This window comes from Mesoplodon mirus (genome assembly GCF_964341445.2).
Source record: "Mesoplodon mirus genome assembly, chromosome: 12".
NCBI classification, from domain to species: Eukaryota; Metazoa; Chordata; class Mammalia; order Artiodactyla; family Ziphiidae; genus Mesoplodon; species Mesoplodon mirus.
This window is the reverse complement of record NC_138988.1, coordinates 37,427,897-37,447,740: the sequence shown is the minus strand read 5'-3', so window position 1 is coordinate 37,447,740 and position 19,844 is coordinate 37,427,897. Positions and strand designations below refer to the sequence as shown.

At 42.9% G+C, this 19,844-nt stretch overlaps 1 protein-coding gene across 5 annotated transcripts in view; it reads left to right on the top strand.

Annotated features, from left to right (window-relative positions):
- DOCK3 (dedicator of cytokinesis 3) overlaps window positions 1-19,844 on the top strand; it is a 404,100-nt gene that overhangs the window by 300,841 nt on the left and 83,415 nt on the right. For all 5 annotated transcript variants that reach the window (XM_082638633.1, XM_082638632.1, XM_082638631.1 and 2 more), the window contains 4 exons: window positions 6,265-6,390; window positions 17,008-17,132; window positions 18,682-18,844; window positions 19,364-19,470. In XM_082638633.1, coding sequence (XP_082494759.1) covers window positions 6,265-6,390; window positions 17,008-17,132; window positions 18,682-18,844; window positions 19,364-19,470 — 521 coding nt within the window. The remainder of the gene's footprint in view (window positions 1-6,264; window positions 6,391-17,007; window positions 17,133-18,681; window positions 18,845-19,363; window positions 19,471-19,844) is intronic.

Below are 19,844 nucleotides of genomic sequence, written 5' to 3'. Positions count from 1 at the left end.
TGGGCCCGTGAGCCATGGCCGCTGAGCCTGCGCATCCGGAGCCTGTGCTCCGCAACAGGAGAGGCCACAACAGTGAGAGGCCCACGTACTGCAAAAAAAAAACACAAAAAACAAAAAACAAATTGTGACGGGTGATGAAAAGTAGATACTGTACAATAATGTGGAATGGAAGAGATCGTGGGGCAAGCAAAATGAACCACCACCAGCCACACCAAAGGCCAGTCTTCATCCAAAGAAGGTGATGTTGTGTACATGGTGGGATTGGAAGGGAGTCCTCTATTATGAGCTGCTTCTGGAAAACCAAACAATTAGTTCCAACAAGTACTGCTCCCATTTAGACCAACTGAAAGCAGCACTCAATGAAAAGCGTCCGGAATTAGTCAACAGAAAACGCATAATCTTCCATCTCAGGATAACGCAAGACTGCATGTTTCTTTGGTGACCAGGCAAAAACTGTTACAGCTTGGCTGGGAAGTTCTGATTTACCCGGCATATTCACCAGACATTGCACCTTCGGATTCCCATTTATTTCAGTCTTTACAAAATTCTCTTAATGGAAAAAAATTTCAATTCCCTGGAAGACTGTAAAAGGCACCTGGAACAGTTCTTTGCTCAAAAAGATAAAAAATTTTGGGAAGTTGGAATTATGAAATTGCATGAAAAATGGCAGAAGGTAGTGGAACAAAACGGTGAATATATTCAATAAAGTTCTTGGTGAAAATGAAAAATGCGTGTTTGGGACTTCCCTGGTGGTCCAGTGGCTAGGTCTCCATGCTCTTAATTGTTGGGGGGGCGGCGAGGAGGAGGGTTCGAGCCCTGGTCGGGGAACTGGATCCCGCATGGTGCAACTGGGGGTTCGCATGATGCAACTGAAGTTCCCGCATGCCAAAACTTGAGGACCCCCCACCCACATGCTGTGACTAAGGATCCACATGCTGCAACTAAAAGATCCTGCATGCCTCAACGAAGATCCCGTGTGCCGCAACTAAGACCCGGTGCAGCCAAATAAATAAATAAATAAATAAAATTTTTTTTTTAAGGAAAGAAAAGTGTATCTTTTATTTTTACTTAAAAACCGAAGGAACTTTTTGGCCAACCCAATACCGCTGAATCGTTTCATAATCTCTTTTATACAGCCTTCTTTGTTTTAACTTCCATATACCTGTTGTAAATAAAAAGTTGCCCTTAAATGACAGTGTAAAGCCACTTCAGGGCATGGCAGTTCCCAAAGTTGTTGAAAATAACTTTTTTTTCTTTATCAGGGTCAACATATATTGAACTAGGAGGGTCCTCAGAGCAGCTCCAAATCAGAGGCTTCAAAGTTTGAGACTTCTCTAAAACTCCGTAGCATGGGGTTCCTCAGGGCCTTTCCCACTGTTTTTAAGTTCCTGTTTCCCCTTATATGTGCCTGGATGCCAAGGAGCTACACGCAGTGTGCTGGAAGGGGAAGGGAGTTCATATTCCTCACCTAAAACTAGGCTAAAGCAAGAGACAAATCTTGTTTTTAAAATACAGAGAAGTTACTACAATTTGGAAAACTGTTCACACCAATATTTATAGTGTTCTTTGCTTTATTTCCTTATTTTATTTATAAAAGCTACCCTTGGCTATAAGTTCTTGGGATATGATGTGATTAAAACATGGAGAGGGGCTTTCCTGGTGAACAGTGGTTAAGAACCCGCCTGCCAATGCAGGGGACACGGGTTCGATTCCTGGTCCGGGAAGATCCCACATGCCGCGGAACAACTAAGCCCATGCACCACAACTACTGAGCCTGTGCTCTAGAGCCTGCAAACCACAACTGCTGATCCCGAGTGCCACAACTACTGGGGCTCGCATGCCTAGCACCCGCACACCACAACGAAGAGTAGCCCCCGCTCGCCACAACTAGAGGAAGCTCATGCACAGCAACAAAGACCCAATGCAGCCACAAATAAATAAATAAAATAAATTTTTAAATAAATTAATTAATTTAAAAAGGGTTTTTTTTTTTTTAAAAAAAGAAACAACCAAAGAGCAGTTTCCACCATCACTTCACCAGGTTAAAATGCTGAATTTTGTCTCACCTCCCAGAGTGAGCGAGAAACCATGCCATCTTCAGTGTCCATGATTTTTGTCCAGAACTCACAGACACTGGCCACTTAAACAGTGTTAGAAAAGCACCCCATCCTCTGTGCTGGGGCAGCATAGACTTCAGAGAGCCTCAGTTAGGATGGCCGTAGTGAGAGGAGGTCTTCATGCACTTGTGGGAAATCCAGGAGGAGAAATAGACTTCTTTTCTTTGAAGTGTGTGTCTAACTGCTTCTTGGCAAGGCTTAACTTGGAAGCTGGTTGAGATCTTGGAAATCACGTGTTTCAACTCCCTCATTAAATAAATGAAGAAACTGAAGCTCAGTGAAACGATTTAGTGGCTTAACCAGGGAGCCCAGGTTTCCATACTGCAGGCCACTGGCCTTTCCACTCTATTGTCAAAGCTTCTGAGCATGGGTTTTCCACTGCTGGACTCCAGGGTCTTCGTGTCAGAGAATATCATAATTGCTCAAAAAATATTTCAGGTCTTTATTAGTCTCCTTAATTAAAGATATTTCTTTATAAAAAGTTAATTTACTTTACTGTAAACTCTCACCCATCTTTGTTAAATATCATGAACAGTTCATTGCCTTGGCAGTCTGTTTCAGAAGTCATTAGTGCTTTCCTGTCAAGTCAAATCATACAAAAATGCAGAAGGAGTTGCTATATTGGTTTTTTCTTTTTAAGATTTTTTTCGATGTGGACCATTTTAAAAGTCTTTATTGAATTTGTTACAATATTGCTTCTGTTTTATGTTTTGGTGTTTTGTCCATGAGGCATGTGGGATCTTAGCTCCCCAACCAGGGATTGAACCTGCAGCCCCTGCATTGGAAGGTGGAGTCTTAACCACTGGACCTCCAGGGAAGTCCTGCTATATTGGTTTTGAGTGCTGAGAGTAAATGTGTCATCCAGCAGTAAGTCTCTTAGGTGCAGCTTTAATATATTTGGCTCTTCATTTTTGTTATTGGCCTCTTAGATATGTAGCCACAAACCCAACTTTTAGCAAATTAAACAGTTGATGCCGTGGTTTTCTATGTATTTTATTTATTTATTTATTTTTATAAATTATTTATTTTTGGCTGCGTTGGGTCTTCGTTGCTGCACGTGGGCTTTCTCTAGTTGCAGTGTGCGGGGGCTACTCTTCATTGTGGTGCATGGACTTCTCATTGTGGTGGCTCCTCTTGTTGCAGAACACGGGCTCTAGGTGTGTGGGCTTCAGTAGTTGTGGCACACGGGCTTCCTTAGTTGTGGTTCATGGGCTCTAGAGTGCAGGCTCAGTAGTTGTGGCACACGGGCTTAGTTGCTCCGTGGGATGTGGGATCTTACCGGACCAGGAATCGAACCCATGTCCCCTGCATTGGCAGGCAGATTCTTAACCACTGCGTCACCAGGGAAGCCCTCTATGTATTTTTATTTTATTTTATTTATTTTAACATCTTTTCTATGTATTTTTAAATGGCTATTAAGTACAGCTTTATTTGCACATCTTGGACTAAGATTAATTTGCATTATTAATCCTCATCCAGCTCTTCCACAAGGGATACGGATGGCAAGGGGCCAGGGCCAGATTGCTGGCCCTCCAGTATTCCAAATAGGTGTCAGTTGTGTCCAGTAACTTTTTTATGGGGACAGTGTTTAACCTGAGGTTAAAAAGGCAGTTTTCTTGTGTCAGGGATCAAATTAACAGAGAACTTGTATAGACGTATTTACTGTCAAGTTCTTTGGCTTGAGAGCCAGATGATTGGCAGGTAGAATACCAAGAATTGCTAAAGGACTGGTTGTGTACTGGGTAGGTGAGTGGTCGTTTTTCTGAGTTATTCACGGAGGCTCTTCGGTCCTAAGGACCATGCCTTACCATTATTTGGCATGTGCCTCAATCACTCAGGGTTTCAGAACCAGAAAAGTGATCCAGAAGTTCTGGGATTCCAGCCCCTACAAAAGGGGATGGAGTTTTCCTCTATTTTCTTATTTCTTACTTGAAGTATTGTTGATGTACAATTTATATTAGTTTCATGTGCACTATGAATCGCTATTTTCATAGCAATTCAACATTTTTATAGATGATACTCCATTTAAAGTTATTACAAAATAATGGCTGTATTTCCTTGTACTGCACACTATATGCTTATTGCTTATATATTTTACACATAGTAGTTTGTATCTCTTAATCTGAGTGATGGAATTTTTATAGCCTCCATTGGTGGTTTCTTTCATTCTTCATGTGCCTTTTCACTTGCTCTCTTGCATAAACTGAAGCCCTCTTAATTGTCATGTTTGGAAGAGGAGAGCAGCTACTCAGGATCTTTTTGAGTAGCTTGAAAGCTAGATGTGTTTCTCCCAGCACCTTCAGTCTACATCCTCACAGGTTGCACTTTGCATATATAGGCCAATTTGATAGCTCAAAAAATGAGGAGGTGAAAGGCAGTCAGTGGGTATTGGAATAAATCCTTGCCAATGCAGAATGGTAAGAGTGCACTCACTGATTTTTTTTTCCTTTGCCCTCCATCCACTATCTCAAATTCTGGAAACTGTTTCATTCTTAGCTATCTGCTCCAGGCTAGGCCATCTCCTAAGTCAGTGGATTTTTGTTCCCCCCAGAGGATGAGATGTAATGATAGCTGTGTAAAGATACTGCAGATAAATGAGCTGAGGTTGTGGGGGAGGGTGAGTACCTCCCCAACTGCTGTCTTCTCTAGAAATCAAAGGCCTTCAGCCTTTCAGGGTCATAAACTAATTGTAACTGAGTCCATCAAGTGATTAGGCTATAAAAAATTACTTTAGAGTGACCAAATCTCAAACACTGATTATCTAACCAGAACGCCAACTGGAATATCATATGTCTGCTTTTCAGGGCACTGTGATCCTGGTGTTAATGACACCTGCGACTTCATATGTGTAATCCCACGGTTTCTTGAGGGAGATGCGCTTAGCTGAAGCAATGAGATCATCTTGAGGTTCTGTCTGGGCGGCAGTAGAACTGTATTTCCTCCACTGACCCAGCAGTGAGAGTACATATTCCTAGTTCCTAGAATACTTTGACCTGCTAGATACACTATCTGTGACTCTCCTGACTTCTCTTTCTCCACTTCTCCATCTCCTCTCCCTTCTCCATTCCCAGGCCGTTCTTATTCTACATCTCCACTTGTTACTGTTACTGTCTCCATTCTAACCACCACTCTTTTGATTGTCCTGATCATCATAACATCTTCCCTCATTTCTAGATATTCATCTTCTGCTCGACTCCCAAGTTTCCAGATTGACGAGGGTGCTTCCTGCTGACCCATAGATCAGCACCTAAACTCATCCTCCAGATCAGCACCTAAACTCATCCTCCTACCAGCTAATCTCATTCATGGAGTCTCAGAGGCACTCCAAACTCCATCTAGGCTTGACTTCACAGACTTCTAGCCAGTGGCTGCAGTGAGGATCCTTGAGGGCAGGGGAGGAGAGTGATTTCCAGGAGTCTGTTTCTTTGTGCAAAACTCCTAAGGTACAAGTAATGAGCAAAAGCCAGATCACTTTAGGGGACATTGCACATTTCCCAAGTTCTGAATAAAGCCCCTGGGATCATCTGGAGGATCTGAAACTCTTACAGTCTGAAGCAAGGCTCAGTTAGCCCCACAAAATATTCCTTCTTTTCCTTGCAGTGCATTGGTTCCCTGCAGGGAGAATGTGATGTCTGCTCTGCTGCCCTCTGTACAAGCCATTGCAAGGTTGAACCAGAAAATTGCGTCCCGCCCTTTGGCATAAAACACAGCATCTCTTAACTTAGTCGTTTCCAACTAGTGGGACACCCTCACACAAGGTCTTCTTTGGTTACACTTGTTTCTAGTCTGCCATTGTTTCTATAGACTTCTCTGGGTTCCTAAACGTACAGTTTATGTGAATCAACCCTCTCATTCAATATTCACTAAGACCCAGTCAGGCCCTGGGCTGGATGCTGGGGAACAAAGAGGAAGACAACTTAATTTCCCAGACCTCAATTTGTATTTAATAGAATAGTTCTCTGGATTTTTGAGATTATCTTGACTTAGATTCTTTTAGATTTCTAGCATGTTTCTTCAGAATAATGTATACTTTCTGCATCAAAACTTTTCTCAAGAAAAATGCTGAATTTTGCCTGAAAAAATGTGACTCTGTGTTTTCTAGGGTAGAAGTGTGATACTGAGTAAAAAAATGCTTTTGTTTTTGCAGGTCTTATCATTTCTCTGCAGCTTCTTCGTGGAGACATGGAACAGATTAGGAGAGAAAATCCTATGATATTTAATAGGGGATTGGCAATTACAAGAAAATTGGGATTTCCTGATGTCATCATGCCAGGTAAGCAGAACTTCTTTTTTTTTTTTTTTTTTTTTTTTTTTTTAAGCAGAACTTCTTGGGGCTGGGGTGGGAGAAGGGTTAGGAGGATTGAGTCCAGTGCTCCCCTTGTGAGCAGGTGGTGAACTATGCTGTGGAGGAGCCCTGCAGCCATTAAAAGCCTCTACAGCCGAAGTCAGGTTGCTGACTGCAGTCTGCAGCCAGTGGCTCCTTTGACTTTTGTTGGCATTTGTTCTTTTCCAGAAGCCCCCACATATGTTCACCAGTGCAGCACAGCAATCCAGCAGATGAACTTTTTTGTCTCCTATGGAGACCGGATGGTAGGAATCAATACAGAACTTCTCATGGGGATGGCTTTTTATACTCTTCTCTTCAATTACATTTCCTAGAAGAGAATCCCCTCATAGGAACATCCTCTTTAAGGAAAATAGAAAATAGTGCCTGTAGTGTCAATGAATCCCAGTTCAGTTCATGTAGGAATAGCAGATATATTTGTATCAGAAAAATGAATTATAATGAAAATACCATAATGTATCAGAAAAATGGGTCAGGCAAATGGTATAAGTTAGGCACTGTGAATAGTACTATCTGGCCAGTTTCTCAGAAATTGTCTAACTCCTTTCATCTAATTCCTGATGGAGAGCCAGGGCAGAAAGTGGGAATGCATTGACTCTCAAGTGTGGTTCCAGCAAGTCAATCTCAAGTTCATGCTTCCTGGTCAGGGGGATGCAGGCCAAGCTAGAGAAGTGGATCCAAACAGGCCATCAGAACCAAGGGGGCTGTAGGGAGTGAGGGAAGGGTAGAGGCATGGCTCCGATGGATGGCAGGTGGTCTGATAACCAGAGAAGATGGGAACAAGGAGAGGGAAAGCAGAACAAGTAAATTGCTGTTTGTCTGGATGAATTATGGGAAGAGTAGCCCTACCTTTTCCAATGAGTTTTGTTTTGTTTTTTTTTAGTGATGTGATTTTATTTTATTTTTTTTAACATCTTTATTGGAGTATAATTGCTTTACAATAGTGTGTCAGGGGCTTCCCTGGTGGCGCAGTGGTTGAGAGTCCGCCTGCCGATGCAGGGGACATGGGTTCGTGCCCCGGTCCGGGAAGATCCCACATGCCGTGGAGCGGCTGGGCCCGTGAGCCATGGCCACTGAGCCTGCGCGTCCGGAGCCTGTGCTCCGCAACGGGAGAGGCCACAACAGTGAGAGGCCCACGTACCCCCCGCAAAAAAAAAATATATAGTGTGTTAGTTTCTACTTTATAACAAAGTGAATCAGCTATACATATACATATATCCCCATATCTCCTCCCTCTTGTGTCTCCCTCCCACCCTCCCTGAGTTTTAATGTTCTGCTAAAAGTTTATTTGCCTTTGTTTAAAAGAGCCAGGCTAGACTAAACTGATTGTGACCACTCTAAATATCACCTATTTTGAGTTCTTCCTGGTGCTGTAAAATCCTCTTGTTGGAAATATTTGCCAGCACATACCCAGAGGAGAGTATGGCCTGAGTATAGAGAAGGCCTGTGTGATGGATTCCAGCTGCCCTCCAACTTCCCACGTTACGCCCAGACTTGTTTTCTGTTGCCTTCGTTCTCTCTCCATAGACACTGTGAATGCAGAGCAAGCTGCTGTGACAGCCTTCGTCTCCTGCTCATGCACACAGGAGGGTCTTTTGTATGGGAGTCCTAGGCCATTTAATCAATTCCTAATCAATTCTGTGTTTATCTTTAAATACTTAGGAGACTTCATGCTTATGAAAGGCCCCCATCTGACTACTGTAGAGGTGATGTCCTCCACAGGATGTTTCTCCCATCCTGTCCCGACATGTTCCTCAGCCCTCTATGACCCTGGTAATCAGGAAAAGAAGAGCCCAGGCATAGTCCCTGGCTTCTTGGCAACATGTCACTGAAGAAATAATTAGTGGTTACCAAAATTGTTCTGGTGATCTTATTTTAATTAGGTATCCAGGCTCATGATATAGAGTCATATATTCTAAAAGATGTACTTAAAGTTCTTTCTCTCTTTTAAGAACTTGTTTGTCTAAGATTGGACATTTCCTTCCTCTTAGCCTTCACACAGTCACAGAATCAAAACAAAGTGAGCAGAGACTAGAAAGGAGCAAGCTTCAGTCAAAAATTTTTAAGCAAACTTTAATTTCAGGAGTTGCAGTATCCAAACCTCATCTATGGAAAGAGGTCTTTTTGTGGAGCACTCTGCATCTCTTTGTATCATTGGCACACAGGTTTATAAAGGATTTCTGAGAATGTTAGACATGACCGTGGAAATAAGCAGTATCAGTATCATTGGTGAGGCAAGCTGAGTTTAAGGGGAGTTCCCCTCCTTTGGGCAGCTAAGGGATCATTGTATGATTTGCCCTATAAGGCAGAGATGCTGGCAATCCTGGGATGTCCAAACTGGGGCCGTGAGTGTGCTCTTCGCTGTGTTGTCTGCCCTTGAAGTACTGAGTGCTGGAGCTGAAAGTAAGGATTGATTCACAGGCAGGAAGTAGTCCTTTATGCATCTGTCCTCTCCTTTACCTTTCCTCCCCCTGAGGAAATAATTTTTTGCATAGATGGCCACTCTCAGGACTGTGCACTAACAACTGACAGCCCCCTTAATGCACCCCAAGATATCATCAGAGTAGGTTTTCCATCCTTGGGCAAGGGGATAGGGCTAGCCCTGCAGGTCCTGCTGGAGCAGCAGGAAAAGTGTGCAGCAGTGTCTTAAATTGTGGTCAGCCTGTCTTGGGAAACCATGTCTGTGGCAAGAAGTCCCTAAGTGAGGTCACCCCTCCACCTGCAGCTGGTCCACTCGTCACCTGTGGAAGTATTGTACTTGGGCTGCAGCAATCCCTCAGCCCTCACAGTCCTGGTGTGACCGAGTTACAAGAAGTTGCAACTTCTTGATGTATGGTCATATGAGAAATGAACAAGGAAATAAATTACGTTAGTAACTGTGAGCATTTCAACACTTAAGTCTGAGAAATTAGAGTAAATGGGAAAATTAGAATTATTCGTATACTGTGATTCTTATTGTGAAACTACCAGCATTTGGCAGAAACCACCAGATACTAATTTGGAGAGGTCCTTTTTGTCAGATGGCCCAGATAGGTCCTTGTCAAAGCATATTGACAGAGCTTACAGCTCTGAGTTTCAGCATTTAGACAAGTTATAACCACACCAGTATCTAACATACCATTTCAAAAAAGGTCTTTCTGATGGTCTCCTATTGCTTTCCATGAGTATGTACACATACACCATGTGACTGGTGTGAACAGGAGATGTCCTACTCTTTGCCACAGCTGAGGCCCTGACTACACAGCCATCCAGCTGTGCTCATGACCCATGGTGGTGAGCAGGAGGCAAGTCTGCCATTGCTGGTGTCCTGGGAGGTCACAGAGAAGGCACATCAACCCAGGAAATGTCATCCAAGATTATAGAAGAATAAACAGATGCAGGAATTTAAACCTTACTTTGAAACTGAGCACTTAACAGACTTTTGTTGGTTTGTCACCATATTTCTATGGGTATTTCCTCCTTCCCTCCAAACTCATTTTAGTTGCGTATGAAAGCTAATAACTCTATTGCACACTTTTGCTCCTTAGATTTTTTTTCAAGAAACTGGAGAGGAAATATTGGAGCAGGGCAGGTGTTTCAGGTGAATGAGGTGAATGTTGAAGTTAACATTGTTTTCTGTGACTCACTTGTCAGAATTAGCCAAAATAAAACTTTTAAAGAAAACTGTCTGCCAAAAGACTGTAAACTGAAAGGAATGATTTAAAACCACTTGCTCAAGAATGGTCTGTACCCTTCTCCAGACCACATCTAAGCCAGCAGAGATGTGCCACCAGCTTCTGTGTAGTTCTCTAACTGTTAGCTTCCTGGAGAGTCTGTTCCCTGGAGTCAGTAGGAATACAGAGCTCTGTCATGCCCCTGTGGGAAATAAATTTTTTAACTTGTTTTATAAACCTTGAATTTTTAAGGTTACCCTTTACTGTGGGCAATAAATTTTTTAACTTGTTTTATAAACCTTGAATTTTTAAGGTTATCCTTTACTGTGGGCGTTAATGGGCCAAGTTTCATGTTAGTTAAATGAGCTTCTCTCTTGTCAGAAGAAATCTGCCCTTTGATTTAGTATGTTCTAGCTGATGGCCAAGTTTTTCCTAAAGCAGTAGTTCTCTAACTTTAGTATGTATCAGAATCACCTGCAGGGCTTGGAAAAACACAGATTGCTAAGCCTAACCCAAGAGTTTCTGAGACAGTAGGATTGGGATGGGACCTGAGAATTTGTATCCCTCACAGGCTCTCAAGGGACGGTGATGCTGCTGGTTTTGGACCCGCTTTGAGAACTATGCCCTAGAGAGTACTCTGCTTTAGGGATGCTTTGCCCTTCCCTGAGTCAGACCTGGCACAAGCTCCTCTCTGGGTTGCCCTGACCTTGCCCTTTAGAAGGCAGCTATGCTGGCATGGCAGCCCTCTAGGGGGCCCCCTGACTCTTGCCCTTGTGCTCAAAAATACACTCTGTCCTTTGCTTTGACCCCTGAAAAAAAGTGCATGCTTCATCACCAACCTGCAAGTGATGTTTTTTTTTTTTTTTTCTCTCTTTTCCTGTTTGTCTTAATTGTTCTTGTTTCTCTCTGTGCTGTCCCTTCATTCTTGCCCCTTTCTTTCTGGTGCAGAGATGAAGATAGTTGGGTGTAAGTTCCTGCTTTTGTGTGTCCTGTCTGCTTTTGCCTGCTTTGTTTCCATCTTCATTTGTTTCATGGAATGTTATGTTGCAGTAGTGGGGTGGGGTGTCATTTACATTATTAATCCTTCATCAGCCTCACCTTTTGGGATAACTGACAAGACATTAGAGAAGCTACCAGCCTAGCCTAGAGACTGTGTATTACTTAGGGTGTTCATTAAGATCAGAGAAAACTAAGGACATGTTGGAATGTTTAGAAAACCTTAAATAGCCCTAGGTGAATAGATACAGGAAAGGATTTTTATGAGACGGATCAGCTACTCCCATTGAAAAGAAAATGAGTAGTGCTTATCCCAAGCTACAAAAAATCAGAAAGGCAGAAAGCTGCTCTTTTCAACTCTGCTGGACACATCTCATGACTTTTGAAAGAGACACAACTTTTGAAAGAAAAGCTCTTCTCAGCAGAGTGATGAAAGTATTTACCACAAGTAGATTCATAGGACTGTGGTCAGTCTGAGTGTCAAATGAAGCTTTGGCAGTATCTCTAAGGGAGGGTTTAGGAATAATCACATCTGGTCCCACAACAGGTTGAAAGATCATCACATCCCTGATCCAAGAAAGAAATAATCATATACAGTGATGTCACACTATGCCCATTCCTGTCATCCTGTTAGAGCAAAGAACATCACTGACTTTGTAGCAAAAGAAACCAGAAGTATTGACACTGAAGACATGGTTAGAAAAATAAGGAACCTGTCTTTCCTGGATACTAAAGAAATCCTCCCGAGAGTCTTTTTTTAGTTTCTTCCTCAGAATAAGAATTACTACAACATAAAGCATTGGTCATGTGTCTGAAAGTGTCCATATTAAATGGTAGTTAACATCTCCACATCTCCATGAATGCTGTCAGGAGACTCCTATTCTGCCAAGAGACAGAATTGGCACCATCCCAAGCAGGCTGCTGTGTCTGCTGGGAGAAAGTTAGTTCTAGTTTTACATGGTCTTAAGGAAAAGAAAGCACTATCCACAGAAGCTCTTCCTAATCCTATCTAGAATTAGACAAGGCCTAAATAATGTATTTAATACTGTTATCCTTGAACCTAGAGCCTCCACACATGTGGTGTGAGTAATTTATACAGAAGGAACATGAATATAATAAAGAATCCAAGCAAGTCTTAGTGCCCAGGGACTTCCCTGGTGGCACAGTGGTTAAGAATCCACCTGCCAGTGCAGGGGACATGGGTTCAAGCCCTGGTCTGGGAAGGTCCCACATGCCACGGAGCAGCTGAGCCCGTGCGCCACAGCTACTGAGCCTGCACTCTAGAGCCTGCGAACCACAACTACTGAAGCCCGAGAGCTGCAACTACTGAAGCCCGTGCTCCACAACAAGAGAAGCCACCACAATGAGAAGCCTGCACACCGCAATGAAGAGTAGTCCCCACTCACCACAACTAGAGAAAGCCCACGCACAGCAGTGAAGACCCAACGTAGCCAAGTTTATTTATTTATTTATTTATTAATCAAAGACTTAGTGCCCAAACCTGTGTAGGCTGTCCTGGACCATTTCTCCTGGCATAGAATTCTACACCTGCTGGACCTATGTGGCCCCAAAACTTCAAGTAAGGCTGGAGTGTCTGGCAAGAGATTATCTTGCTAACAGATGCTCTGGTGCCTGAGCTGGACCTTGAAGATTCTGAAACCTCTACAGAGACTGCTTTCAGAAGAGACCTGCAAACACGTTGTGAGCTGTTTCTCCAAAGTCATGCTAGGATTCAGGTCTTTGGATGATCAGACCTGGCCACTGAAGCATGCACTTTTCTCTCTGCTGGATGCATCTCTGTCACAGTGCTCCCCAGCCCTCTGAGATTACTGGTAACTGAAAAGCACTGTTTCCTTCTAAGACCTATCACTCTCTAAGGACCCCAGAATGTTTCACGCCAATCCCTGACGCAATAAGATGGCCTCAAGTTCATTACCTTGCTCCTTCCCAGCAGCTGTTTATTGTAGACTTCTAGGAATCTGGATTTTTGATGTGTAGTTGCAGTGTAGTGATGGTGCTCTTGACACTTGAACACTCTAATTCAGGTATCAGCAAACTATAGCCCATAGGCCAAATCCAGCAGCCTGTTTTTGTACTACCTACCAGCTAAGAATGGTTTTTTACATTTTAAAAGGGTTGTGAAAACAAAGAACATGTGACAGAGACCTATGTGACCTACAAAGCCTAAGATACTTAATATCTGACCTCTTAGAGAAAAAGTTTGCCAACCTCTGCCTACTCTTAAGTCCCTAGTTCTCTGACATGCAGCTATACCAACAGCTGTCACTGGCTGCTGCGTGAAACTGTGAAAGGGACAAAGATTATTTATTCTGAAGCCCTCTTACAAGAACAACCTCATTCATTCATCTTCCCATTCAAGAAACTCTGTTGCATGTCAACTGAGCACTAAGCATTCAGACATGTAAGGCATTGCTGATGCTGTTAGAGGCTCTGCCAACCTTAGGAAGCAGAGGACACCTAACAAATGGAGTCAGGGCTGCCCTCAACAATACGCACTCCCACTCCCCGTGGAAAAGCCTCCCCCTTCCATACCCATCCCAGCATTCCTCCATGCTGCCTAAGAGGTGCCCAGCCCCCCACCCTCAGCCAGACTTCACTAGTGTTCTTCACAGCAGACCCCCACTTTATAGTCCCTTGATGTTAAACCCTGGAGAGCATCAGAATTACCTGACGATTTTTTAAAAAATACAAGTACACAAGCCCACCCAAGACCCACTAGAATCTCAAAGGGTGAATATTAGAAATCTAATTTTAACAAGCTCCCTAGGTGATTCAAATACAGTCAGCAGGGAGTGGTCTTCAGACTAACCACAGAAACCACTGTTCAGGACTTCTCTTTCCCATTCTTATGATAAGGTGCCTGTCCTCATCCCTCTCTTGGTAATATTTCTTGGCCATTGGTGCTAAAGTTTACATGAGCCTCCTGGAGACAGTACCTTAACCCAGAGGCACGATTCCACTTGAAGGCTTTGTGAACATGTAACATACAATAAGGATAGCTGAAGAGCAGGGACCCTGGGAAGCTCTCTGTAAGGCAGGCCTGGGTCATTACATTCTGGAGCTTTTCACATTTGTTTCTTCTAGTTCCTTGAGAATTAGTGGAGAGCTCAATTTAAATGATCCTCCAGAGAGCTTTTGACAAGAAGGCCCCAGCACCATTAACTATTAAAATGCTGCTTTCAAAACTGAGACCATAATTTGCAAAATTGCAACCCGTAAGGCAGGCTGATACCTATTCAGACTGAGAACAACCTTGGTCTAGGCAGGTCTGTTCTCTAAATAAAGAGCAAAGATCTGATTAAATCAAGCTGCTTCAGTGTGTAACCCAGAAGGTACAGTTGCTTGTATTTATAAATTTTCTCAGCTAGACGATCACCAAAGCGTTCTGTTTAAATAGAAAATTTTAAAAGAATGAAAATTGTAGGAATATCTAGCTCAGTCCTTCCATTTGAAATAGGCATTTTGGTTTAAAATACCCTGGAGGAGCTGCCCAGAAGCTATGAGCTCACTCTATAAAACCAAAACAGACCAAATTCTGTCATTGTCAATCTCCAAGACAATACCCAATTTAGTATTAGTATTTTATATCATATATTGCTAGGAAAAGTTTGAAATGTTCCATTTAGGGACATACTTATTATAACATGGTTAACTTTTGTACAGAGCCACAGACATTTATATGTTTGTACAAGCTAGACTACTATTGCTGGTAGCCAACATTTGTTTTAAAAGTCACGTGAATTATCTTGAGAATAACTGCCAGAAAGTGCTGATTTATACCACAGTAATTTTAAACAAAGCACCTGTTCTTTAGATATTAAAATTCTCTAGACTATTCACTTTATGCCAAATTGTCCTAGAAATTGAATAATTATTTAAATTCCATAGAAAAGCTAATGTGTAACTAAAAGGCTTTTATCAGGAGAAAGCTCTGAGGTGTCTGTTCCAGTTGTTAAAAATTTAAGGTGTAACCAACTCTGATTTATCCCATTATAATGGCATTAACCCATAGTAAAGTTCCCAGTTCATTTTGAATTTTACTTTCAGGGCTGATTTTATTCAGCCTCTGTCCTGGCGGTAGCAAACTAATGAATATGAGTTTTCCTTCTCCTTCTGCTAGTCTTCCCCACCCTACCTACACACCCGAGTGCTGTTTTCATGACCTGCTAGGAGGGCCCAAGCAGGGATGTCCGAAAGAGGAAGATTAAAGTGTCAAACTCATCAAAATTCAAAGGAGAGGTTCTGCTCAACCCAAGAGGAAAGTGTATATGGACTGCAAGGATGGACACCCTGAAGTCTGTCCCACCTACCCAGCAGTTGCATTTGTGTGTGATTTTCAAGAACACATTTTCCTCTTCCCTTCATGGTAGGCTCAGGGTTATTTGTTTGGGGAAATAGCTTTCACACATTAGAGAAAGTTCTCTGCGCTTTCAGAGAATAATTGTTTCTCAGGGACTGCTCTTCCCCACTTGGGTCAAAGTGTTTTGAGAGTATTATGTGACCAAATAACCATGATTGCACTCCTACAGTAGGAAGGCGACCTGAAGAATAGAAGGTCTGGTAATGAAGACCCTCAAAGCCCAAGATATATGCCAGTCCTGGTCTATCACTGTTTCACGTGTAAGAGACACTCGGACACTTCCACAGTTAGAGAGGTGGGCAGTGCAGAAAAGGAGCCGTCAGTCATCGTGTATCTGACCAAACCAGAAAGCTCAGTTGCTAACCAAAAACAAAGACTTATGTCATTGTGATTCCAAGTAATGAACAGATTTAGATGTGCCAGTTTTTCTAAAAACTGAAGGAGAAAGAATTTCTGGCTTCTGAATTGGCTTGCTTTGCAAGTTAATTAATTGTTCCATTAATTTTTAGTTGATTTCTTCAGGCTGCTAACACGTCTTCACTTTGGCCTTACCTGGTTTCCTTTGTCATTTTCGTCCTTTGAAGATTTTTTTTCCCACGGCCTTTACTATTTTTTTTGGAAAGTCAAAAGCCCTTCTTTAGTTTGTGTTAAGTAAAATTCGTCATTTTATGGGTTTAGAAGCTTAGAGCAGCCTAAATAAGCTCCTTTTATACATGAACAGACAATTCCATCCCCCCTTAAAAAAGGCATTTGAGACTTAGGTCATTTCAGACTTGCAGTTTGAGCTACTGCTGCCCAGTCTCAAGCAGTAGGTATGGGCTGCATGGGCTAGAGTCAGAGCACGCAGAAGCAACAAGAGTACAACAGTCTGTCGCCCCAGTCCTTTGGCACCTGTGCTTTTGGAGAGTCACCTGCTCCCAGAGCACTTGCTACAAAAAGAAGAAAAACTGACAGTCCAGTGACCTCTGACTGACACTCCAGCAGGGAATGGGATTTGGAGGTGAGCCTCCAGAAGGAAGAACTACTTTATCCTCTAGTCAGACTCAGAAGGATTGAGGGTTGCAAAAAGAAAACCAAGAAAAAAAAAGAGAAATGATTTTTTTTGTTGGTTTTTTTTTTGAGGGAAAGGAGGAGGGATTAGTAGTTAAGACATAGACATGATTAAAATAAGTGTTATTCCTGTTGATTCTAAAATCTTTCCTCTCTGGGGGACTTAGATTACAGCTATTCTCCTGGAGGGGAGAGAGACTGAGCAGACACCTGCAATCTGCCTTTTCCCACCCTAGACAAGCTGTGGTGAACACCTTTAAGATTCAGACTTAGAGAGCACACGACTAACCAACCTGGGTACTGCTGCACTGATATTGGTAGAATGTCCATTGTTATTAACCAAGCTTGGAATGCCCTGAGCACCCACCTGAACCCTGGAGGATCCAGATGCTAGCCTTGTCCTCCATGCACATGGGGCAGAGTGGCTTCTGCGGTCATGAAGACATGACATTTCTTTCCCCACAGGTGATATCCGCAATGACCTGTACCTAACCCTGGAGAAGGGGGACTTCGAGAGAGGGGGAAAGAGTGTACAGAAGAATATTGAAGTGACCATGTATGTGCTTTACGCAGATGGAGAAATCTTGAAGGTAAAGTTTGCCAGTCAGTTTGGAATGGAGGCCAATCCTGTAATAATTTTAGTGCTTTTGTGGACTTTGTCCAGAGACCCATCCTCTTCAGGAGGAGCTGAACTCAAATCACCCCATATGCATTCTTCTCTGCCTTAGCCTTTCTTCAAGGAAATTCTACAGTATGCTCTGACAATGACTTGCAGTGTCATACAGCCTTTTTAGAAATTCTTCCTAGTGTCTGACCTGAATCCTTCCTGTTCTAATTTAGACCTATTCCCTCTAGTTCTGTCCTACATGTTACTTTTTCAGCCACCTGTCCAGCATCGAGCTGCCTAGTTTTGGTAACTGTTATTAGGTCCCATGCTTTTTGTTCCTTGAGCTAATACGGAAAGTTATATTTTCCCTTTAGTAAGAGGTGGAACTTAGGTACCCACTTGCTGTTAACCAAGTTATGTGGCAAGGAACATCAGACTCAGGCCCTAAAAGATGATTTCCAGCCAGTGCAGTACAAGGATCCTCTGTCACTCTTCATTAAAAGAGAAGACCTGGAGTGCTGTTTTTCTACTGTCATTATGTCAGTTTTTCCCTCAGTCAGTCATGGTCAAGTCCCTGGCAAATAAAAAGGCATTATTTGCATGTCACTTGGCAGAAGGCAAATCACTCTTTTACAAACCTTGCTTCTGTGTGTTGACAACAGCCTTGAGGCAGCCTATGAGGCAGGCAGACCAGGAGTGATTGTCCATATTTTACAGAAGGAAAAAGGTAAAGTTAGTCAAAATCATCTCTCAAACCTAGAAAGAAATGGAGGTAATGTTGAAATGGTGGTGGAAACAATGATTTGTGTGTCATTTTAAAAACCCACCTCAAGGACTAAGGCATGTTCATTGTTTGTATGAATAATGCTGAGGTCAGCAGAGCTGTCAGCTGTTGACGCCACCCTGTGTGGACAAGGAGCTGCTCCTGATTGTATTGTCCACAGCTTCCTGGCGGGCCTGGGACTGGATTTTCACAGCAGTATTTGGGAACTGGGGTCAAGTTAAATCTGGTCTACCTTGTTTATATCCAAGGACAGTCAGCCATGGGCAACCTAAAATGCCAGTGCAACATTAGGCCAAAGATTAGAAAACAAGCTCCACTTTATTATTATTTAATTAATTATTTAATTTTTTAAATTTAATTTTATTATTATTTAATTATTTTTCTGATCTGGAAAGTGCCATACACGGTTGACTTCTCCTGTGAATTCGTTGTTTCCTTTCTTAATGAGGATGAAGAGCCTACCTTAGTGATTCAGATCCCATTCAGATCCCACTCAGCTTCCCTCAAGTTTATTAAGCAATGAGTGTGGTTACCTCTGCCCCAAGGAAAACAAGGAGCATTGTGACTGCTCATTTCTTATACTGTCTAGACAGTTGTTTCCAAAAGTACTGAATTTAAGTCATCTTATAGATTTGGCCTGATGGGAAAATGAGACCTGCACAAAGGAGAAAATTAAATGTCCTAGTGACATGGAAATCCAAGGGATCCCTCCAGGAAGATGGCACCTTTCTTTGCTTCTCTCTTCCAGGATTGCATCAGCTTGGGTTCAGGAGAGCCGAATAGGAGTTCCTACCACTCCTTTGTCCTCTACCACAGTAATAGTCCTCGCTGGGGAGAAATTATCAAATTGCCCATCCCCATTGACCGGTTCCGGGGCTCCCACCTGCGCTTCGAGTTCAGACACTGTTCCAGTGAGTGAGACTTCTCTCCACATTCCTTTGAGGATATGAATATAACTCTTTCCTCTCTGTAACAGAAGTAAGAGAGTTCTTACTATTGGGGGAAGAAAATTAGGAGTTGTGTACTCAGAGATGGGATATCATCAGAGGCTGTCCTTTGGACAGTGATTCAGAAACATGGGATCTGGTATTGGCCTGTTGTAGTGTCTGACCTGGATGCTGGATAATTGCCAGTGTCATTCCTCTTTGGGGGTTTCCTTTGTATGTATTAAACTCCTTCTTAAAGAGCCCCTGGTTTATCAAGACTAGCAGTTTAGTTTCTATTTGAGTCTAGGTTGCCTATGTACCTTGGGATATGAATGGAAGCTCAGTCTAGTACATTTCTCATCATTCTTGCCATCAGGTTGCTACCTAATTAATGAACAAAGTAAGGGACAAAGAAGTAAAGAACATCGGTGATAAGCCAAAAGGGAATTGCTGTTAAAAAGCAAAGTGTGTGGCAAAACAACTAATGCTTGGCTCTGATTGCAGCAAAGGACAAAGGGGAAAAGAAACTCTTTGGCTTTGCATTCTCACCCCTGATGCGGGACGACGGCACCACCCTCTCAGATGATATCCACGAGCTCTATGTGTACAAGGTACAGAGCCTGGCTGTCTCTCACCCTGCTGAGACCACGCTCACACATGGTTCTCAGTTAGGTGGTTTTCACTGAGCGGGCCAGAGGATCCAGGGTAATGCGCTGGTTGAGACAGCAGGACAGCTGTGGGCAGTCTTTTGTCTTCTAAATGAGGTGAGCTTCCTCTCATAAGTAATGCCAGCAGGGCCTTTGTTTTCCACCTCACACTCCACTAGTCATGGAAATCTATTACCAACCCCTCTGTGCTGTTACGGCCTTGGCTTGTTCATTCGGAGACCTGCTATTTGAGATTGGGGTTCTGTCAGCTGGCACTCAAGGTTGCCTGCGTACCAGGTTGAGGCCACGAGCCCCGCCATGTTCTCTTTAAAAGGCAT